Source organism: Ictidomys tridecemlineatus, chromosome 11 (assembly GCF_052094955.1).
Source record: "Ictidomys tridecemlineatus isolate mIctTri1 chromosome 11, mIctTri1.hap1, whole genome shotgun sequence".
NCBI lineage: Eukaryota > Metazoa > Chordata > Mammalia > Rodentia > Sciuridae > Ictidomys > Ictidomys tridecemlineatus.
The window spans coordinates 34179017-34202752 of NC_135487.1; the positions used below are offsets into that span (position 1 = coordinate 34179017).

At 50.3% G+C, this 23736-nt stretch overlaps 1 protein-coding gene across 1 annotated transcript; it reads left to right on the top strand.

Annotated features, from left to right (window-relative positions):
* The first annotated feature begins 215 nt into the window (after window positions 1–215).
* On the top strand, window positions 216–22278 carry Faah (fatty acid amide hydrolase). The gene is made up of 15 exons (XM_005317990.5): window positions 216–517; window positions 8466–8579; window positions 10495–10629; window positions 10851–10984; window positions 11082–11288; window positions 11526–11566; window positions 11793–11917; window positions 13269–13394; window positions 13909–14006; window positions 14499–14598; window positions 14880–14920; window positions 15485–15524; window positions 15986–16094; window positions 16626–16771; window positions 16973–22278. Exons 1-15 carry the CDS (start codon window positions 323–325, stop codon window positions 17099–17101), a joined length of 1740 nt encoding a protein of 579 aa, XP_005318047.1. The 5' UTR covers window positions 216–322; the 3' UTR covers window positions 17102–22278.
* Window positions 22279–23736: the final 1458 nt, after the last annotated feature.

Here is a 23736-nt window from a genome sequence, read left to right on the forward strand (position 1 = left end):
CGGTGCCTAATTGCTGCTATACTGGTGCTTTCCCCGAGGGCGCCCACGTGGAGCGGATGCCCTCGGCTGGCAACACAGGCTGGCCTAAAGTGCCAGGACACCCGGAGCGATCCCAGCCGGCAGCCCCATTGGACCTTGACCCTTGCGCGTCGCCAGCCTCGGTCTCGGCGCGCTCCCCCGCGGGCCGGCGCCCCGCCCCTCCTTCAGGCGGGCGCAGAATCCCGTGCGATCCAGGCCGGGTTTTGCGGAGGAGCCGTCCGGCTGCTCAGGCAGATTCCTCATCTGTCTCCCTCCACTCAGCATCAGTCCGCGGCGGGAGATCATGGTGCCGGACGGATTGTGGCCGGCGCTGTCTGGAGCCTCTGGGGCTGCCCTGGTCTGCTGTTTCGTGGCTGCGGCCGTAGCCCTGCGCTGGTCCGGGCGCCGGTCGGCGCGGGGCGCGGCGGCCCGGGCGCGGCAGAGGCAGCGAGCGGGCCTGGAGAACATGGACAAGGCGGCGCAGCGCTTCCGGCTCCAGGTGACCGCCAAGGCCGGGGCGGGGGTGGGTAGGGCGCGGGGGTAGCCCCGGTAGCACTTTTAGCCTCCCGGACGCGCGGAGGACTGGCGGGCAACGCAGGTGTAGGACTTCCTTCTCTTCACCCTGAGGCATTCTCTCTCTTTCCGAGCCAGGTAGGGCTGGGTGAGGTGGAGGAAAGAAACGAAAGGCACAGGTCGGGTCTTGTAGGTCCATCACCACACCGGGTCAAAGAGGAGCTTTGCTCGGTGCCAAAGAATTTCGAATACAGACTATCTGAATGTTAGAACGCTAGTGTGAGACCAACTATACGCCAGTATGCAACCACCGAGTCTTGGCCCAGGCATCCAGAGTTTAAGGTTCAAGCTTGTTGGTTTGTGCACGAATATCTTCAGAGCAAGCCAGAAAGAGACTTGCCCAAGTGCACAATGAATTGTTGGTAAAGCTACAGTGGAAGTCTTCCCAGCTCCTGCTGTCCAACCCCTGACAACCCTTTCTAGCCTTCACCGGATGATCTGTCAATAAGCTTTGCTTCTCCCTGTGCTACTTCTGGATCATCTCAGTGTGTGTGTTTGACTGCAGGGGAGGTGCACACTGGGGGAGAGGAATGGCATCTAGAAGAGGGACTTTCCTCCAGGTGTATGAAAATTGGCCCCACTTAGAAACCAAAATGCTGACCTCTGGGAGATATTCTGACATGCAGAGGGAAAGAAGACTTACCTTGGGTGTTTGTGGGATCTCCCAGGTAGTGGGCACACGCCTGTAATCCCAGGGGCTCAGGAGGCTGAGGCAGGAGGATCGAAAGTCCAAAGCCAGCCTCAACAAAAGCGAGGCGCTAAGCAACTCAGACCCTATCTCTAAATAAAATATAAAATAGGGCTGGGGATGTGACTCAGTGGCTGAGTACCCCTGGGTTCAATTCCTGGTGCCCTCCCCCTCAAAAAAAAAATGAAACTAATGGATGACTTCTCAACCAGCTTGATGAGTGGAGTTTGGAACCAAATATATATATTTTGTCAATGGACCTTTATTTTATTCATTTATATGTGGTGCTGAGAATCGAACCCAGTGCCTCACACATGCTAGGCTCTGCCACTGAGCCACAACCTCAGCCCTGGGAACCAAATATATTTTTATTTCAATAAATAAATATGCTCTGGCCTCAGGAATGATGTGAAGTAAATTGAAATTTACAGCCAGCCAAAACTTTACCCACATTCAGGGCCACACCCTAGTATCTGATGCCAGTTTCCCTAATCCCTCTCCTGCTCCTCCCCACTGCAGGGAGCTGGAGAGTTCCACTGGGCACCTAGGTTCTAGTTCAGGCTCTGCCCAACTCAAAAATCACTTGCTATAACTGACCACCTGCTAAGTGGCAATTTTCAATGACTGCCTCTCTGCCTTCCATCAATGTACATCCTCCTGACTCCTGCTGTTCCCATCACCTGGGAGATCTAATTTGTTATACATGATGGCAAAATGCAATTCAATTCATATTATATATAGACAATTTTTCAAGACACTGATTGTACACAAAGTATTTTCACACCATCCGTGTCTTGTACTTAGGGTAATGATGTCTAACTCATTCCACCATCATTCCTACTCCCATGCCCCATCCTTTCCCCTCTCTCCCCTTTGCTCCATCTAAAGTTCCTCCATTCCTTCCATGCTCCCCCACCAATCACTATTATGAGTCAAGATCCTCATATCAAAAAACAAAACAAAACAAAAAAACATTTGGCCTTTGGTTTTTTTGGGATTGGCTTGCTTCACTTAGCATAATATTCTCCAACTTCATTCATTTACCTGCAAATGCCATGATTTTATTCTCTTTTAATGCTGAGTAATGTTCCATTGTGTGTATATACCAAAGTTTCCCTATCCATCCATCTATTGAAGGGCATCTAGGTTGGTCATTAGTCAGTTTTTAGAGTTCTCTTCTCCCAGATTGGGAAGTCCCTGATGTTCAACCCAAACTGGTTGTTGACAAAATGCCAACAGTATTGGTTGACAACTGGTGACTACCTAATTAGGGGTTCTTCACTGCTTAGTCTCTTCTTTGGCTGAGCAATGGAGATACCCCTCACATAGGGTCCTCCTGATGATCCCTGGTTCATTCTGGACCACCCTTGGCGGCTCCACTCCTGTCCTTCTGTGAAGCCAGCTGAGTTCTACCAGCTCTTAGCTCAGTGCAGCGAGCAGGTGCAGGAATCTGCCCACAGGAAGGAATCCTGAGAGTCAAAAGGAATGCATTTGACTGGCAGGGCTTGGGGGGGAGGGGCGTTGTTGGTGGTAGAAGGATGGCTCTTTCTGCATTTCACTTCCCAGCATCATTTTTTTAAAGAACAGAATCTTCCAGGACAGACATTTTGAATCTGAAATACAAAGAAGTGTTTCTATACCCTTCCTGTAGCAGGAGACCTAGCCTCAAACACCAAAGCTTGGCCCTTTCAGGAGGAGAAATTACATTTTTGGGTTTCTAATGACCAGAAATGAAAGGGACTACTAGCTGGGAGCCCCTGAGGTTCAGCAATCAGTAAAGGGGTGTTTTGTTTTTGTACCAGGGATTGAACTCAGGAGCACTTTACCACTGAGCTACATTTCCAGCCCTTTTTATATTTTATTTTGAGACAGGGTCTCACTAAATTGAGGGTCTTGCTAAATTACTGAAGCTAGCTTTGAATTTGTGATCTTTCTGCCTCAACCTCCCAAGCCACTAGGATTACAGGCCACTCCCCAGGTTTTTTTTTTTTTTTTTTAGCTGTAGTCTCACTATGTTACCCAGGCTGATCTTAAACTCATGGACCTTGAGTGATCCTTTTGTCTTAGCTTCCTGAGTAGCTGGGACTATTGGTGTGCACCATTTAACTGGCTAAGGGGTGGGGTCTTGAAGCCAATAACCTTTTAGGCCTTGGGGTAGGGACCAGCCTTAGGACCAGTTCCTTCCCCTGCTCATCACTGTGGTGCCCTTCTTCTAGGCTCTGGGTCCTTAGATGAGGGAGGCAGGACCAGAGGCTGTTCAGCAGCCTTTCATCTGGGACTTTCTTAACCCAGCTCTGAAGAGTAAGGGCCATTCAGAAAAGAAGGATCCAGGCAGCCCTGGGAACACACAGTACTTTTGTAGTATCGTCTCCCTGATAGATAATGGACAAAGCTAGCTAGCTGTGGACCAAGGAGAACACACACTGGATGTATGTGTGATTGGGTGTGGGGGTTGCTATGTATCTCTGAATCATCACAAAATGGTTCACCTCTTCAGAGCAACTCTAGAGAAAGTTGTGTTTTTGATAACTCTGTCGACCATGGAGGTTTACTCAAAACAACCATTCACCCGTTTTTCCCATCTGACCCTTGAATGAGTTTGATAGGCTTTCTAGACTGAAGGGAGACCATTGCTAAGGCTGGGACAGGCACCACAGGACACTGTGCCTACCTCTGTGCCTTCGAACACATGCTTTTGGTGCACCCTCAATGCCTTTTCCATCTTATATACCCACCCACTTAGCAGAGACCCACTGGACCTATGAATGCCACTTCCTTTCACCTGGATCCCACCTCTGGTTCCATCTCCTGGCTTTCTCCAAGTCTGCCTTACACAGAACTTTGAGATAATTCAGTAGGTGAGTTGAAGGAGAATATGATTACCATTGAGATTAGTGGCAAACATGATCAAATGGAGAGATGTCTTTTTAAAAAAAAAAAAATTAAACTCTCATCCCAGCCCCTTTTCCTTTTAATTTAATTTATTTAGGAAATATCTTGAAATAGAACAAAAACAATAAAAACCAGGAGGGAAAAGAAAAGTGACAGGGAAGACAATCCAGGAGACCTGAAATTAGGACAATAGGTGGTTCAGGAGACAACGAAGCTGAGGAGAGGCAGTGCTTAAAAGATAGGTACGGTAGCCCCCTCTTGAAAAGTTCCCATGCAGGGTGGCCACCCAGTGAGGACATCAGTATACATCCCTACATTCTCCACACAAAATGAGTTTCCCCATGTTCAGTTGGGCCTTCTGGAGGCGCAGGCTTACTTTGGTGTCTTGTGAAAGAATGTCTTGCCTGCCTGATATTAGTTGAAGACTTAAAAATAGCTATTAGCAACTGTATCATCAATTGTCAACAGGAAGAAACCTAGGAAAGAATTAAAATGCGGGGATGGTGTGGCTGATAACTTGCAGCTGTCTCTGTGGGCACTTGGTGTCAAGGTGGGAGGAGACAGCCAGCAGACAGCAGGTGGTAATTATCCCACGGTGGTGGGCTCTCTGCTGATCTTAACTTCTTCCCCATACTTTTAGGTATTTTCTTAAAAACAATGAGCACATATTTTTATAATCAGAAAACCCCCACATTTTTTGTTTCCATTGTGAGATGAGAGAGGCAGAATGTAGTACTCTGTATAGTGTGATCATTTTGTATAAAAAGAATAAATGTAAGTAGCTATATATGTTGTAGGTATTTCATAAACTTTTAAAAAAATATATATTTGGGCTGGGGATGTGGCTCAAGCGGCAGCGTGCTCACCTGGCATGCACGGGACGCTGGGTTCGATCCTCAGCACCATATAAAAATAAAATAAAGATGTTGTGTCCACTGAAAACTAAAATAAATAAATAAATAGATAGATAGATATTTAAAAAATTCTCTCTTTAAAAAAATATATATTGCTATATATACATATTGGTGCACCCTCAATGCACCAATATGTGCAATTTATTTATTTTAGTTGTAAATGGACCTTTATTTTATTTATATGCAGTACTGAGACTTGAACCCAGGGCCTCACACATGCTAGGCAAGTGCTCTACCACTGAGCCACAACCCCAGTCCCTCAAACTTTTTTTTTCTTCCCCTGTAAAAGTTCATTAGAAACTATTAAGAATAGTTTCCTTTTCAGTAGAGGGACTATGTGGGGTGGAGGGGTATGTGTGTGAATGATCACTTTTCATTTTATGTGCCTAAAAACAAACAAACAAACAAACAAACAAAAACAACTCAACAAGGGTTATCTGGTGTATTTGCGTAGAGATCAGTGACCCACTTTTTTCTACTCTAGTTTTCTTTATTAAAAAACATACCAAGGGGACTGGAGATATACCTCAGTTGGTAGAGTGCTTGCCTCATGTGCACAAGGCCCTGGGTTCAACCCCCAGCACCACACACACACACACACACACACACACACACACACACACACACACACAAAGCGGGGAGGGGGGGGGGCGGGCATACTAAGTGCTGGGGATTGTAGCTCAGTTGTAGAGCACTTGCCTAGTATATTGTGAGGCACTGGGTTCAAGTCTCAGCACCACCACATTAAAATAAAAAAATAAAGGTCCATCAACAAATAAAATATTTTTTAAAAAGAGCATACTAAGGCTGGGTTTAGTGGCACATGCCTGTAATCTCCCCTTCCTGAGAGGCTAAAACAGGAAGATTGAAAGTTTGAGGCCAGCCTTAGCAACTTAGTGAGACCTTGTCTCAAAATAAAAATACAAAGGGCTGGGATGTGGCTCAGTGGTTAGGGGCCTCTGGGTTCAATCTCTGGTACTCCCCCTCCCCCCCACCAAAGGCAAACCAAGTAAGTATATCCGTTTAACAAATTCAGGGAAGGACTCCTGAGGACATTAGGTATAATGGCCATGGTTGATGGAGGTGGAAGGTGTTCAGTTGTGGAGGTGTGGTGCATTTAGGGTACAGAGGAGTCTGACAGGACCATGGCTTGTAAGTTCCTTCTGGAACATGCTCTGGATCTTGGTGCGTGACAGAATGGGAATTTTAAGGGGGCAGGCAAGGCCAGATTGAGTTTGGCACTTGTCTGGTCCTAGAAGGAAGGGCGGGCCAGAGGGACAGGGCTTGGGCAGGGCAGCGTTAGGTTCCCTGTGTGACCCAGGAGAAAAAGACAAATGTAGGTGAGCGTCTTGGTGGAGGGATAGAGGTAGCCGTTTTTTTTTCCAGAATTTGGTGAAGGGTTGGATGTGGATAGGAGGGAGAGGGAGGTTCTTGAATGACTGGGTGTTCCCCTGAATAACTAAAGGGATGATGGTGCACTTGCCTGAGTGAGGGTCCAGGTCTGCTGAAAGTGTGGGGGGGTGATGAGCTCAGAGGGAAGGACTTGGAGCGGTGGGACAAGAGTAGCCCCATGAGTGGGTTCAGGCCCACTTGGGTGGGACTGAGTGAAGGATCCTGAGGCTGTGGGGCAGGCTGAGGACTGGAGAGGCATTTGTGGAGGTGGAGTGGTAGCCAGGGAGGCCGGCTCCTAGCACATGAAAGGGAAGATGAACCCTGGAGAAGCCTCCAGGAGCTTGTATTTTCTGAATCTGGTTCCTTCTCATCTTCCAGATTGTGGCTGGAGTACCGCCTCTTCAAATAGGCCAGCCTGGCCCATCTAAGTCAGTCCTCTCATTCCCACCACAGCGCTTGTGGATCTGCTGTCTCACACTTGCCATGACCTGTCTGTGACTTAGCTTTTTATTTTCTAGGTCTTCCTGGTTCCTTCTAAATTCATAGCCCCTCACATAGTAGGTGCTCAGAATATGTTTGTTGGCTGACTAAATCAATGAATGACAGAGGAAGTAGTGAAGAGGCAGGAGGGAAACCAGGGAAGTGAACTATCTATCTTCAGGAAGAATTGATGAGGATGCCTCATGGAGATGTGAAGTAAAGTCAAGGAGGTCTCTGGTGACTTGGCAGAAATAATAGGGAGCCAGGTGAACAGTTGGGGCTGTGACTAAGTGCCTGCTAATTGGTCTAATACCCTTGAGGATGGAAGCAGGTGGGTGTTTGTGGGAAAGGCTGACCCCAGAGATCTGGAACTGTGGAGAGCAGTCCCTTCCTCCCACGTGCAGTCCCTTCCACCCATGTGCTGCCCCTTACCACACCCTGTTTTATTTTCTTGATCTCCAGGTCAAATTCTTGTTTGTTTACCTATTAATTCCCTGCTCTCTCTCCCTGCCTTGTGTAAGCTCACGTGGGCACAGCTTTTCATTCACTGCCTAATCCCCATGCCTGCCATGGCACTGGTACAAAGGTGACACCTCATGAGCTGGTGGAATGAAAGTATAAATCCTTCCTTTCAGGTGTAGCCTCCAGCCCCTCTGAAGGAGTCTTGTTCTTGCCCTCCCTTGCAGGGGTTGGGTGATCAAGTGCAGGTGGATAGCCAATGAGCAGCTTGTGCTAAGTAGGCAAAGTACAGCCATTTACCTTTATGGTCCTAGGCCAGGTACTTCCTCTCTGAGCCTGTTTCTTTATCTGCACAACGGGAGTGGTAGTAACTTTTTTTTTTTTTTTTTTTTTTGGTACCAGGGATTGAAGCCAGTGGTGCTTAACCACTGAGCCACATCCCCAGCTGGTTTTTATATTTTATTTTGAGACAGGGTCTTGCTAGGTTGCTTAGAGCCTCAGGAAGTTGCTGAGGCTGGCTTTGAACTTGCAATCCATCTGCCTCTGCCTCAGAGTCTCTGGGATTCAAGCGTGAACCACCATGCCCCACTAGTGATAGTAACATTTAATCAAAACGTGGAACACAGCCAGGGGTAGTAGCATACTCCTGTAATCCTTGTTATTCAGAAAGTTGAGGCAGGAGGATAGCAAGTTCCAGGCCAGTCTTGGCAATTTATTGAGACACTGTCTCAAACAAAAACAAAACCCAAGGATCGGTGTGGTGCCTGGGGGCAGTAGGCCTACAATGGTGATTGTTGGTGCAACTGCTGGGCTTGGCCTCCAACAGGCTATTGAAGGAGGGATATTCATTGCCCAAAGGTGGAAAGGGCTTGCCCAGGCCAGGTCCTGGCCCTGGTGTCAGAACTGTGTCTGGGCATGTCTGTCATGGATTGGCATGTGGAACTGAGCTTCTGGAGTATGTGGGGGCTCAGGGGCCTGGGCCACGGGAATCTGCTGCAGGCTCAGGGGCCTTTGGGAAGAGGGGACTGATCTGAGTGTGTCTCTCATAGAACCCCGACCTGGACTCAGAGGCGCTGCTGGCCCTGCCTTTGCCTCAACTGGTGCAGAAGTTACAGAGTGGAGAGCTGTCCCCTGAAGCTGCGCTCTTCACCTATGTGGGAAAGGTAAGGTTGCTGCCTTCCAGCCCTGATATTCTGCTCACTCTTCCTCTCTTTCTCTGTAAGGTGTGTGAGGAAAACCTGGCCTAGAATGATCCTGCTGAGGGCAAGGGTGGGACCAGAGTGCCAGGGACTACCAGGGAGGGAAGAGGCCAGAGAGCTCTGTGTGTACGTGAGTGTGCACGTACATGTGGGGGAAGACACTGAACATGTTGTTTTATCTAGAAAACTGGCTTTCAGCCCAGACTTTTCTGTCCCTTACGCCTCCACTCTTTGGTCACCAAGTCTGGTCTGTTCTATCTTCTGTTTCTCTTCAGTTCCTCCCTTGTCTTTATCCTCCTTCAGCCACCCTGGCCTTCACTACACTCACCAGCAGCAGCCTCCTGGCCAGGTGCCCTTTCGGCTCTGCAGTCCTTGGTGGTCAGGAATTCAGGGCATTAGAGTGTCAGAGCTTAGGACCTGCCATGCTCTCCACTGGCTTTCCCTCTGCTTTGTCCCTGGGCTTGGCCTCCAACAGGCTACTGAAGGAGGGATATTCATTGCCCTGGCTGAGCCTTTAGGGCTCTGAGCAGGATGCCTCCATGCTCACCTGGCCCCTGCCCCCTGCCCTACAGTCAGCCAGGTAGGAAGTCACAGGCTTCCCTGGCTGAGCCTTTAGGGCTCTGAGCAGGATGCCTCCATGCTCACCTGGCCCCTGCCCTGCCAGCCCTCTGCGTGCTCTCTGTCCACAGCAGGCCTGTCTTCTTCCTTTTCCATGACCACGTGGGCTCTTTGTGGACAGTTTGCCTTATTTGTCTTTGAATGTTAGTACTGAACACACAGAAAGTACTCAAGAAATGTGTGCAAAAAAGAAATGAAGGATAAATTTTGCATTACGAGTGTGACTTGTGTGTGATAGTATGACCACTAAGCAGATGGGGCCTGCGTATTAGGTGAGGGGTGATATGACAGGTATTCAGCTGAGAGAGGATGAGAGAGCACGGGTGGCAGGTGTCACTGATAGAATCTCAGCAGATGGTGATGCTTTTCCCTAACAAGGACCCTGAAAGGCCTTCACTCTTCCTTGTCACCAGAAGAGAGAGTTTTGATTACAAATGATGGGCTCCTCCCTTCTTGCCTTGGGTGGCCTGGGGATAGATGTTACACAGTCCTGGGTGTGGCAGCACTACCTGTCTCACAGGAACCAGAGGAGGCACTGAAGGCTGTACAGGGCTTTCCCCTAGCCTTTCCTCTTGGCCCCTGAGGCTATGGTTGGGGACTCTAGATAGACCTCCACAATCATTCCTTTCTGTCATCATCCTTCACTGCAGCCAGTCACTTCCATGTGCCTTGATTATCAGAAACAAGAGGCCTTGTGAAAGGGGAGGTTGGGCTGGGCCAGGTATGGGCCAGGCATGGGGTACAGGAGACAGTGTTGGGCTGGGGCCTGAGTTTAGCCAGCTTCACAGTTGACTCTCAGGTGACCTGACATGGAGGTCTGCCCCTGTCTGGTTCCCATCTGCCTCGCTGGGCAGAGACTGGCTTAGAGGAACGGGAGCAGAGGCCAGTGGTCATCTTTCTCCCAACTCATCTCTTGTTGGGGAATATTTGAGGACTGTATCTTGCTCTCCCAAGTGTCCTGGCCCTGGAGGTTCTCCCTCTCCACCCCCGTCTCTGTCTTTCTCTTTCTCTTTGTCTTCTCTCTCTTTCTCCTCTCTTTCTGTGTCATGAAGTTGAAAGCTGGAGATAGGATGAGTCTGGGGCCAAATGTCCCCAGCTAGGTGGATGGTGGGCACTAGGTGTTCCTGGTTGTGGGCCAGTTTGCTGATTACCCTTTCCCTGAGTATATTTGAAAAGACCAATTTTATATGATGCACATTTTACCACAATTAAAAAAAAATACCATTTCACTTTACTTTGTTTCCATTTCTCTCCTCTTCAGGCCTGGGAAGTGAACAAAGGGATCAATTGTGTGACTTCCTACCTGGCTGACTGTGAGACTCAGCTGTCCCAGGCTCCACGGCATGGCCTGCTCTATGGTGTCCCCCTGAGCCTCAAGGAGTGCTTCAGCTACAAGGTACACCCTACTGTGATATCTGTTCCCCTCTGTCCCTGTAGCCAATTCTGTGTCCTGGGTCATTTGGGTCCCTCAGAGGAAATATCAAGTCCAGAGGCCTTGAGAGAGGACCATGGATATGCCTAGCCTCAGCAAGTATGACAGTGGTGGAGGGGACTGTGGGCTGCAGAGGGGCTCCTGACTCATCTGCATTGTCCTCTTGGTGCTTGTGCTCCCTCCAGGGCCATGACTCTTCACTGGGCTTGAGCTTGAATGAGGGAGTGCCAGCGGAGTGTGACAGCGTGGTGGTGCAGGTGCTGAAGCTGCAGGGTGCCGTGCCCTTTGTGCACACCAACATCCCCCAGTCCATGTTCAGGTTGGGTCTCAGGGGTTGGGCCTCAGTAAGGTGAGGTGGGGTGGGCAGGGACACCAGTGCCAGCATGACCCAGGCTGACCTGTTCTGTTTCCTCCAGCTATGACTGCAGTAACCCCCTCTTTGGCCAGACTCTGAACCCATGGAAATCCTCCAAGAGCCCAGGTGGCTCCTCAGGGGGTGAGGGGGCCCTCATTGGGTCTGGAGGCTCTCCCCTGGGCTTAGGCACTGACATCGGGGGAAGCATCCGTTTCCCTTCTGCCTTCTGTGGAATCTGTGGCCTCAAGCCTACTGGGAACCGCCTCAGGTATGGTGGGTACAGGAAGCTTCTGGGCCCCTTGCTATTTGACCTTGGCCTAACTAACCACATCTCTGGGCTCCAGGCAAGGATTCATTCACCAGGTTTTTGCTGGGAGGAGTATTACTATCACAGTCATATGTGGTTCCTAGTTTCCTATGCTAGGAATTTAGAGATGTTGCTTGGGCTTGAGGGTGGGCAAAGGGTAGCCATTTTCTATTTCCAACATTTGTGTTTCTTATTCAGCAAGAGTGGTCTGAAGGGCTGTGTCTATGGACAGGTGGCAGGTGAGGTCTGGTTCCTTCAGTCCCTGGAGGAGGGTGGGGGTCAGCCTGATCCACCTCTGTCCCTCTTTCTCTGGGGGGCAGTGTCTGGTTACCAGGCCCTCTAGATTTGAGTTCTGACCTTGTCTTGCTCAACTCTTGGGCCATAGTCCAACTCATGCTTGCCAGCCCCAGAGCCTATTGAGGCTGGATGACCTCTCTTCCCTCCCCTCCCCTCCTTGCCCCACAGTGCAACTCTCAGTGGGCCCCATGGCACGGGATGTGGAGAGCCTGGCGCTATGCCTGAGAGCCCTGCTATGTGAAGACATGTTCCGCTTGGACCCCACTGTACCCCCAGTGCCCTTCAGGGAGGAGGTGAGTTGGGTGGAAAAGGGGGAAAGGGGGTGAATTTCTGATGAACCTAGTCATTGTGGGCAGGTCTCCCAGGCCCTGTCCCAGGAAAACTGTCCCCAGATCTGAGGGCAGGGTCAACTGCTACTCCATAGATAGACACAAGGTGGCGCTCTTGTCTGCATTTGGAAACCTTCAGGCTTTCAACCTCTGCTGGTGTCAGAGGACCAGTCAGGACCTTTTTCTCAGCCAGAGAACTCTTGTACCTAAGTTGTATTTTATTCTCAGTAAATAGCAGCCTTACTTATAATAGTCCTGTCTAAATCCCCAGAAAATAGCATGCTTGTCACCTAGGGTGAGCAAGCTGTGGGTAGTGTAGAGTGGCTGCTCCCCAGGATATAACTAAGACAGCCCCATTGATCAAACGAGCTCATTACTTTCTGAAGTGGTGGAACTCTGCCTCAACAGTCTGAGCTGTGCCCCAGAGGGTGGATTGGGGAGTCTGGATTAGGCAGGTCTTCCAACATGCATGTTGGCTGTGATTAGGTAAGGATCATGATCTAATTGTTGAGGACTGGGGAACAGCAGGCTGAGGACCTTGAGATAAGAGGTTCAGAATTGTGGGGTGTAAATGTCATTTGATGCTTTTTCTGAAGAGCTGATGAAGACTGTTCAAGGATCAATAGGATGCTGGTCTTGATGATACATTTCTACAATCCCAGCAACTCAGGAGGCCCAGAGAGGAGGATCAAAAGTTTGAAGCCAGTTTTGGGATAACTTAGTGAGATCCTGTCAAAATAAAAAATAAAAATAAAAGTTCTGGGGATGTAACTTAGTGATAGAGTGCCCCTTAGTTCAATCCCCAGTATCAAAAAAGGAAAAAAAAAAAGAGAGAGATGGGGAGGGAGGGACAGAGGGAGAAGAGGAAAAGAGGTCCCTCATTGATGTTTGGAAAGTTTATCAAGGGACAGGGCAAGGTAGTGGAGCATATTGGCTCAGGAGACAGAATGCCTGAATATGGGCCTAATCTTATCTCTGCATTAGGTTACCTTAGGCAAGTCCCAGCCCAACTCTGGGCCTCAGACTCTAGATAAACCTCAAGCCTCAGTTTCCTCATATGGCCAATGGGAATCCTCATACCTGCTCTGTCTGCCACCAAGTCATTGTGAAGGTGTTTTATGAAAAGGTCATATGTGGAAGGGACTGACCTTGCTGATGATCTGTTTTCAGGGGAAACAGTGCCAGAGGGATCCAGGCTGTAGCTTTATAGCTGTGTCTGGGGCTGAGTAGCTTCTCTGGCTTCTAGGAACTCTGCTCAGGCTGTCCTCTCCTGTTCTGCTCCTGCCCTGACCGTGCCCTCTATGTTTGCTCCCAGGTCTACACAAGCTCCCGGCCCCTGCGTGTGGGTTACTATGAGACCGACAACTACACCATGCCCAGCCCAGCCATGAAGCGGGCCCTACTGGAGACTAAGCAGAGCCTTGAAGCTGCTGGCCACACGGTATGACTATAGGAACCCACAGTCCTGGCATCTCCTTTCCTCCAAGGCAGTCTTCCTGGTTCTCACAGCCATTCCCTCCCAGGCCCCCAACCTCTTGATTGTTTAATTATTGAGGATAATGACTGTCACCCTATGGGATCAGTATGTAGACGGCAGGGCGGAATTATTGAAGAGAGAAGATCATGAGAACTCAGCTAGCGCTGGGTAATGTGTGAGTGCTGCATTTGGTTTGGCGGTGGGCAGTGGGGTTCTCAACCCTAGACAAGGTACACAGCCATCCAGAGGTTTCTGGGGCCCTGAAATGGTAACACTGGGAGAATTCTATGACTCCAGAATTCTCTCATGAGGGACATTTTTATGGGGAGTTTTCATGGGCCAGTAAAGCATCCTTTATGGCTCTTGTGAGCGCTACCATGTGGCAGAATGGTTACAGCCTATCCTTAGGGTCCCTGGGACAGCAGGCGGAGTCATGGGAGCCAAGGGTTGTTAAGTCTGGGGCCCTCAATCCCTGCAGCTGGTTCCCTTCTTGCCAAGCAACATCCCCTATGCTCTGGAGACCCTGTCATCAGGTGGGCTGTTCAGTGATGGTGGCCACAGCTTCCTCCAAAACTTGTGAGTACTGATGGGCTTCAGGGTCTGTGGTGGAATCAAAGAAATGCCCAGCCCAGGGATAGCAAGACCTAACTCAGCTGCACACGAAGAAGGCCTGGGCCTCTGGGAAGGGACCTTGCTGTCCCTCCAGCTGTGCAAGTTGAGCCTGGAGACACTATTCCAGGGAGAGTTTGGAAAGGTGCCAGCCTGATGGGAGGCAGAATTGTGCATCTGCAGCCCCTGAGCAGAGCTGGCTGTCCAGTAGAAGGTGGACAGGGGGCTTCCTTGTCTGTCTGGGGAAGATTAGAGTTCAGGATGGGATTATGGCAGGAGGATGGGAATATAAATGAGCATGGGTTGGAAGGAGGCAGTCAAAGGGATTGGAGACCACTAGTTACTGGAGTCTGATAAGGAGAGATAGGGGAAGGGTAGAGAACAGGGCACAGTCAGTGAGGAGCAGGCCAGGAGGGATACTAGGGTGGGAGCACCAAGACTCTGCCTTTTATCTCCCAGCAAAGGTGATTTTGTGGACCCCTGCTTAGGGGACCTGATCTTAGTTCTGAAGCTGCCCAGCTGGCTTAGAGGACTGCTGGCCTTCCTGCTGAAGCCTCTGGTGAGGGTACAAAGAGTGTGAGGGGCTAAGGGTCAAGGGAGGCTCTGGGGTCGCCCATCCTGTGATGCCCTGTGGTCTCTGGCTCTTCCCAGCCTTCCCTTGGCCTTTCTGGGCAGGCATTGCTGTACTTCTCTCCACCCCAATTGCTCTCCTCCCCATCCTCTCCAACCTTCTTGCCTAAAGGGGTGTGACCTGGGCCTGGGGAAGGTATGGAGTAGGTGGCATGGTGGCCACCCATTACCCCAAGCTTAGTCATTGACCCTGTGTGTGTTCCTGTACAGTTCCCACGGATGGCATCCTTTCTCAGCAGCATGAGGCCTCGGTGAGAACATTTCCATGCTAGATGTCTGCCCCTATCTTTCCCCGACCCAGATCTGAGTCTGACAACTGGAAGTAACTTCTGGGATGGAATTGGATAGGCAGGGGGCAACCTGTGTGACCCCAGGGGGACCTTGAAGCATAAGGTCCAGATCTGGCTGGAGAGCAAAAGCAAGGAGGGAACAGAGGAGAGAAGTAGAAAAGATGGACCTGGTGGGGGCACAGAGATCAGAAGGAGTTGGCCCTGGTGACACATGGGGTGCTGGACACTGGGGAACCAGGTGAAATGCTGTTAGAGATCTGAAATGAATGGATGCATGGGGTCCCATCTTCTCCTTAGTGGCTCAGACTGGAAAAGCAGGGTACAAATGACCCCATTTCCAGCCCTGGTGTCCTGTGGACTCACTCCTCTCACCTGTAACGCTTAGGACCTTTGACAGCCCTGGCCTCTCTGGGATCCTGAGGATAGTAAGAAATCAGTCCTGGTCTAGGGCTGGCTCTGCTGTGGAGTCACTAGGTGATCCTGGCTGTGGCCATGCTGGCTGGTGACTTCACTCTCTCTGCCCAGGTCGGCTGGAAAGCTCTGGGAACTGCAGCATAAGATTGAGGTGAGGCCTGAGCCCTTACTCTACAGTAGGTGGCAGGGGAGGGTGGAGTTGTTCAGGGCACCTGCAGCAGAGTCTTCTAGCCACTGCTCCCACTGGTCTCCTGGAGAGACCTGTCATCCCCGCCCCCTACCTCCATCCTGCACGTTGGGCCCTGCTCTCTGATGCTCATCTACTCAGGTCCCATGGGGCTGGATCAGCATAGGACTCCTGTTCTTTGCCCCTTTGGAGCTGCCTGTGGCTATGCAGGACATGGCTTCACCTCAGCAGGAAGTGTTTATAGTTTGGGCAGGAGGTGGAGGTGGAAACAACAGTGTTCCCAAGAAGCTTTGCTGCCTGCCTGTGGACCTCTTCCTGGCTCAGCTCAGATCCAGCTGCAGGTGCTGGGACCAGACCCCAGCCACTGTCCCTGTGTTGAACTGTCCTGGTCTGAGCACCTCCCTGGTGTGCTGGCATTCCCTCAGGTGTACCGCAATTCTGTGATTGCTCAATGGAAAGCACTGGATCTGGATGTTCTGCTAACCCCCATGCTGGGTCCTGCTCTGAACTTGAATGCCCCAGGCAGGGCCACAGGTGAGGCCTGCTGCCCCACCTGCTCTCCTCACACTCCACCTGCCCCTTCTTTTCTATGGATTCAGCCCTGAGCCCTGTGGAGCTACTGAAAGTACAGGAGGAGCATTGAGGGAGGACCCCAATACTGGGGGAGCATTCCGCTCTTGGGGGAGGCTGGCTGGCTGGAGAGATGGGAGTCATGTGGGATGCTCTGGGAGGGAATGAGCTCCCTGTCATAAGCACTATTCAGCTTGGGGATGTTTAGTTAGAGTCTACTTTGGGAAATGGTATTTGAATCTAGATGAGATCTAGATAAGCCAAGAAAATAGGAATGATGTTCGAGGCAGGGAAACTACCTGGGCAAAGGCACAGGGCAAGCATCTGTGGATCTTGTAGGGCTCCTGGACTTTGCACTGAAACACCAATCCTGGGAGAGGGCTTTTCCCTGACTCTGGAAGCAGGGTGCTATTTCACAGGGAGGGTGATCAAGGCCTAGAAAGGACAGTTGGCTCTGCTCTCAGGGCCTGCTGCAGCCACTGTGATGTGTTCCAGGGGCCATCAGCTACACCGTGCTCTACAACTGCCTGGACTTTCCTGCGGGGGTGGTGCCTGTCACCACAGTGACTGCTGAGGACGAGGCCCAGATGGAACATTACAAGGGCTACTTTGGGGATATCTGGGACAAGGTGCTGAAGAAGGTGAGGCCTGCCCATGCCCTCAGTCCACTCCCTGCCCCAGCTCTGCCTGCTGAGGAGGGAAGCCTCAGAGCTGTTTTTAAGCGAGCCCCTGGGCTAAGCCGGCCTGCCTTGCTGCCTCTCCTCTCTAGTGGGGCACATGCTTTCTGGGCCTAGAGTGGGATTCTGCTTTGCTGTCCATCCTGATACCTGTGTCCCCTGCAGGCCATGAAGAATAGTGTGGGGTTGCCTGTGGCTGTGCAGTGCGTGGCTCTGCCCTGGCAGGAAGAGATGTGTCTGCGATTCATGCGGGAGGTGGAGCAGCTGATGACCCCTGAAAAGCGACCGTCCTGAGACTGCCTTTCTACCCAGCTCCAGAAGATCTGAGACCCATGTGCTCTGTGGCCTGGTCTAGTCAGAGCACACTGTTACCTGTGAGAAAATGTTAAGCATGGGGCAGGATCTTCCAATGTCCCCTCCCCTGGCCCCTTGCAGAAGTGCAGACCTCACTCCCCTCTGGTCCCCTCTCCAATGTGATTCCCCACCCCATGTGGCAGCCAGCAGGTGTGACATGGCCCAAGGTACCAACAGGCAAAATATACCTCCTCCTTTGTGCACTTTCTGGGCATCACCCTTAGGGTGCTGGGTGCCAGAGCCAATTAAGAGTAGGATTGGCTTGACCTTCGGGAGCCATGTCACTCTCCTGATTCAAAATCTCCCTTGGCATCCATCACCCACAGAGCAGGTGCAGCTCGTATCCTGGCCCTTCACCCAGGCCCCTCCTGTCTTAGACTCAGCCTAGCTTTGCTGGACACAGCCCTTAGTCTTCCTTTCTTCTTTCCTCTCTGTGACATGCCTTTTCTGTTCTTCCACCACTCAGTCCTTTGAGGCCCCACTTGGATTCCTCTTTCTCCAGGAGGCCTTCTGTCTTTCTTCTGGGCCCTGGAGGGTGTGAGCTGTTTCCTCCTGGTCTGTCCTGTTGGGGTGGGTGGCTTCTGTGGTGGGTCTGCCTTCATGAGCACATGGCTCTCCTTGACAGCAGGGACCTCACTACTACATCTTTGTCTTCTGTGACCAGCACAAAGCAGCAGGAGAATCACCTAATTGGGCTGCAGGGAATTGAGTGGAAGCAGAGCGCCCTGACTGGTGCATTGGGCAGAGGAGCCCACTGGCAGGATTGGCCACCAGGAGACAAGGCAGTCTGGTAGAGAGCCCTTGCAGGGCCTGCCAAGGCCTGGATTGCTCTAGAAAGGCTTCTTGGATGAGGATCTATGCTGAGTTTAGAAAGTTCCTAGAGGCTGAGGTAGTTGAAGAGGACCTCCCACGGAGAAGGGACAGTATATCCAGAGACTAGATGAGCTTGATAACAGGTATGTCGAATAGGCACAAAGGAAGCAGAGATGCAGCTTCGTGAGGCCGGACCAATGTGAACTTGGGTGGCCAGGTCAGGAACTTGAATTCTTTCTCAAGAGTGATGGGGACACTCAAGGGGTCATATAGGTTCAGGAGGAGAGTAGTTTGGAGTGGCAAGGCCTGAGCAGCTTCCCGAGATTGAGAGGCTATCTGAGAAGTGACAGTGGGCTGAAGGTGAGCTCTGCAGCTGTCTGCCCTGTCCTGTCTGCCAGCTGGCCTCTTGCTGGACTGCACTGCAGGTGGGATATGAGGCGGGGGTGGCTAGTCTGTGACACCACCCTCCTCAGCAGAATGCCCTGACTTAGGCCACAGCCTTATTCTCCTGTAGCTGAAGTTTTGGGGCCTGAGCCCTCAGGGAAAGATAGTCCCCTCCCCTCCCCCTGCCAGCCTATTTCACACTGTTTTTGGAGCATTAGGTAATTTCTCTTGCCCTTCCCAAAACTTCCTTCTCTATCCTGATTTTTCTACCCCTCTGGAAACCTGCCAGGTGGCAGGCCCTGTGGTACCTGCACTGCCCACCAATGCTGTCCCTGCCTGGGAGGGGCCACTTTTGGCAGATATGTGACCCCACACCTTGGAGCTGACTCAATGGCCCAACCTATTTTGCCCTGATTCCTTGTAACCGCTGCTATAGTTTTGTCTGTCATTCCATAGAGCCACCTGCCATCTGCCCCAGCTTCCTCCTCCTGCCCATTTCAGTTGCTGATGTCATCGTGCTTTCAGACACAAGGCTGCAGATTGGTGGCACTGCTCCTTCATCTTCCTTCACTGGCTCATTGATTCAGCCCTTGGAGGCTCAGCATGGCCACATCCAACCTGCAGCTGAACAGAGCTAGAGACCAACCTGAATCAAGCCTGGCCCATCCTTTAGAGGCTCCTGGGGCAGATGGACATGACCAACATGCCTGCTCCCCTGGCCATCAGAGCTGGCAGGAAGGATAGAAAAGGGCAGGGCCTCCATGCCACCAAGGGAAGGGGGACATGGTCACAGAGCACATGAGTATCCCCTGTGTAACTTTTTTACCACTGTGCTCTTGTGTGAGCTTCTCATCTGAGCACTGCGATAACTTGCTACCCCGCAGGGCTCCCTGCTTCCATCCTCCTCTCCCAATGTATCACAGGGTAGCCAGAGTGATCCTTCAGAAGTGTACATCAGATGGGAATCTCTTGCTAAAGTCCTTCCAATGGTTTCCCAGCTGGCCTAGAATAAAATCCAGTCTCTCCTTGTGTCTTACAGAGCATGTGGCTTTGTAAGAGGTGCTCTCGTCCACCTCTCCAGTCTTGGGGGTCTCTTTCTCTCGTCACTTGTGCTCTGGCCACACAAGCTCCTTCAGTTTCTTGATCATCTCAAGCTGGTCCCTGCCTCAGAGCTTTTGTGTTAGCTGTTCCCTCTGCCTGGAAAATTCGGTCACCTTCTCTGATCACTAGCTTGTAAAATGACCTACCTGGTCACTTTCTAACATGTCATCCTTTGTACTTTTTTAGTGTATTGTCACTATCTGAAATCACTTATGGGCTTTTGTCTCCACCACTAAAACAACTATACTTTTTCTTGTTTGTGATTATATTCTTAGAACAAAGAGTGCTGAGAAGGTGCTCAATTAATTCTGTGAAATTAAGTGAGCATCTGCTGTGGGGGCCAGGTACTGTATTAGTGATGGGACTGCAGTGATGTATAAGATAGACTTGGCTCACCTAGGGCCTTGAGCATGCAAGGCAAGCACTCTACCAACTGAGCTGTATCCCCAGCCTGGCTTCTGTCCATTTGGAGCTTACACTCTGGAGGATATTTCTGGAAGGCAGGAAGGCAGTCAGGTATGGTAATAAAGATCCATGAATATTTAATACATGGAGTTATAAGGTGAATTTTGATTAGGAGAAAAGGAGGACAAGCATTCTGAACCACATTTACCAAGTACCTACTCTGAGCCAGGTACCTACCTCTAGTCACTTAGAGTCATGTCATTTAATTCTCCTGTTAACCCTTTTAAAGGCATTTTTGCCCCATTTTAAAGAAGGATTATGAACCTTGCCCAAGGTCCCATTTTTCTAGCTAGAAATTGGGGATTTGAATTAAAACTTGAGTAAGTCTCTGTCAGGGCCTACATAGGCCCTTTCTGATATCCCATGATGCTGAAGCACATTGAGCACATGGCCAGAGGGGAGAGAGCAGAAGTGCCTCCTTCCTGCCTGCCAGTCTGCTGGCCTCAAGCCCCAAGTCCAAGGCTGCTGCCTTTCCCCACTCACCATGTCCACGGCCACAGCACCTTGCCTGACCATCCTGCCTCCAGGCTGATATCTCTGTCCTTCGCATGGCAGTAAGGGGACCTTCCTCAATGCACATCTGATTGCCCTTAGGGTCTTTAGTATCACTTGTGCCAAGTGTGTAGACTCCTTGCTGTGACCCACAAGGCTGCACTCTACCTGATCTGCCTCTGGCATAGTAATGGCCTCAGCTCCTTGGCTTCCCAAGTGCTACATCCTGGTCACTCAGCCTGAGGGCATCTCTGAGCACCATGTGTATCTCCCAACTCTATGCCCCAAGCTCACCTGCTTGGAATGTTCTCTGCTCTCCACTTCAAGACCACTTCCTTATTCAGGGTCAGGTGATTGTCCCTCACAACTCCACCAGCTGGTGTTGAAAGTGCTGCCTTGTAACCTGGGCACAGTGGTGCATACCTGTAATCCCAGCTACTCAGGAGCCTGAGGCAGGAGGTCTGCAAATTGGAGGCCGCCTGGACTGTTTAGTGAGACTCTGTCTCAAGTATAAAAAAAGACTGAATGTAGCTCAGTGGTAGAGCCTCTGGGTTCAATCACTAGGGCCCTTCCCCTCCCACAAAGTGTGCTTCCTACATGACTTAAAGCAGGGACTGTGTCTTAATGATAGAATCCAACATCTGTTAGACTGTGGAGTTGATAGCCCATCATCATTTGAAAATTGGGCATTATTATTTCCATTTTGTACATGGGGAAACTGAAGTTCAGATAGGGTGGCTGATTTGTCCAAGGCAAATCAGTAAGGGGTACAGAAAGACTTGAAAACCACATGGTTCACTCCAAATTTTGTGTACTTTGCTCATTAGTTCAGTTACAAGAACAGGCATTAAGCATGCTCTGGGTACTTGTCTGTGTGCTGGGTGACACAACCACTTGGAAGACAGAAGTAACACCAGTGTACTTGTGTTCCTCTACTGATGCTGTATCCTTTAGAGACAGACATAATCAAGCCATGAGCTTCCCAACCAGGTCTATCTTCCCTTCACATTTCTCTAGCTGGCTGACTTGGCTAGATCTTCCTCAATTTCCCACACTTGGGTTTAGAATGGTGACCCTGGGCATTTTAGGCTGGTGAGGTCACTTGGGGTCCAGGCTTGTAATAAAGTTAGCCTTTGTGTGCCCAGCACCCAGCACTGTACCTAGTACTCAGTGGATACCCAGTGAAGGCTTGTTATTAATGAACCCATTTTGGCTACTCAAAACTACTTCCTCTTTTCATCCTCAATAGGGAATTTTCCATCAGTCCCTGATCCTTGACTCTTATTGCATTTATTTGTTTTCAGGATTTTGGTTAGTGTCCCTAAAGACAAATAATTCCCCTCTATACCCAGCGTAGGTCTTTCTCCTGGTCTATAGATCCTCATTCACCCACTTCCCCTATCCCCCCAATCCCTCCTCTCCCTCATCCATCCAATGATGGATTCCTCCCACAGTGCATCAGGGTAAGCAATAAGAAATAGGCCCTGCCTGAATGGAGCATTTGTTCTACTAGCAAACAGAAATCAAATGTGTAATCACACACAATATTTGGTACAAGTGCAATAAAGGGCTGGGTTTGTGGCTCAGTGGTAAAGCACTTGCCTAGCATGTGTGAGGCACTGGTTTTGTTCCTCAGCACCACATAAAAATAAATAAAATAAAGGCATACTGTCCATCTACAACTAAAATGAAATAAGTAAATAAATACTTTAAAAAGAACTGTTAAAAAAAAAGTGCAGGGCTGGGGATGTGGCTCAAGTGGTAGCGCGCTCGCCTGGCATGCGTGTGGCCCGGGTTCGATCCTCAGAACCACATACAAAGATGTGTCCGCCGAAAACTAAAAAATAAATATTAAAAAATTCTCTCCTCTCTTTTAAAAAAAAAAGTGCAATAAAGTGGATGTCCAAGGTGTTATGAGAATAACACCAAGTGGAACCCTATCTTACCTGCAATGTGTATTCAAGGGAGTGTGTCTTAATGCTTTGTGGAGGAAGTGACATTGAGAACTGCATTGTTACAAGACAAGTGTGTTTCAAGAAGGGTGAAGCCAATGGTCTCAAATGCTGCCCATGCAACTCTGTGGAGTTCTCTGCGGTGATCTGTATTGAAGCCTCACTCAACTGGGTGGAGGAGGGAGTGGAAGGTTGCCGCAGTCTGGCTGGGCACAAAATAACCAAGCCACCACAAAGTCTTGTAGATTCAAACAGCAACTCTTTATTCCCGGACTCTCACCGACACTACTCTCACTTCCCGGGAATACACTGCCTCTACCCGGCTCCGCGCACCAATTCCCTCAGAACCCCGGCGGGAACTCCAAAGAGCAGGCGAGCCTGGGGCAGCAGGATATGCCCTAATCCTGGAGCCGCCCTATTCCCAGCAGGATCCACCCTAAACCCGGAGCCACCCTAATCCCTGAGTAGCGTCACCTTTCAACCCAAAAATGCCATGCGTCATTCCTACTTGGCTATGGCTCTCAGCAGAAGGTGACAGACAAAGGCAGGAAGTGTGGAGAGCTTGAGAACTTGGCTGGACAGAGAGGAAAGCAGGGGCAGTGACTGTTTTGGATGTAGGTTTGAAAGAATCCTTTATTTCCCCTTAACATAGGAAAGAGTTAGTGTGCCCAATGCTGTTAGGAAGGAACTAGTAGAGATACACTGAGGAGGGACAGGTAAAGGCCACCACTCCTTCACTGAAGAATCGTCATCAAGCTCCTATCTTGTGCCAGGCACTTTGTAAAAGGTTAATAAGGTCCTTGCTTCTGTGGAACTTAGTTTTTAGATGGGGAGAAGGAAATAAGCACACAAATGAACAACACAGCATGAAGGAGAAATTGAGTGGGGTGATGTACTGGGTAGTGCAACCCGAGAATATATGAGGTAGCTGGGTCCAGGGTGTCATGGGGTGTGCCACACAACCCAAGGAGCTGAGGACGTCAGGGGACAGCAGAGTTTGGTGAGGATGGAGCAGGGCTGGGGAGGAAAGTGGCTGAAGGACAGAGGACGGTTCCATAGGTGCTTTGGAGATGATGGAGTCAAGAAGGTGGATGACTCAGGGTTATACCTGTTACTCAGGTTGTGACCACTGAGTCAACTGTTGACTAGTCCTACATGACTTTCAGGAGCTCAGACTCAGCAACAACCACAAACTCAGTTTCTTCCCACCAAATCTGCTGCTCCTCCCAACTTCCCAGTCTTGAGAGTGGAGTTGCCATTCTCCTGGTCACAGTGACTGGCAGACTCTGCTGTGATTGGCCATGCCTCTCTCTCTTTGAGACAGAGACTGTCTTGATAAATCTGAGGAGGAGAAGGTTTCCAACCAAA

Excerpts from the sequence above, each read along its gene's own strand:
- Faah (XM_005317990.5), top strand. The coding sequence starts at position 323 with ATGGTGCCGGACGGATTGTGGCCGGCGCTGTCTGGAGCCTCTGGGGCT. Across the intron at positions 11,918-13,268 it reads CAGTGCCCTTCAGGGAGGAG|GTCTACACAAGCTCCCGGCC; the intron begins GTGAGTTGGGTG and ends GTTTGCTCCCAG. Across the intron at positions 16,772-16,972 it reads GGGACAAGGTGCTGAAGAAG|GCCATGAAGAATAGTGTGGG; the intron begins GTGAGGCCTGCC and ends TGTCCCCTGCAG.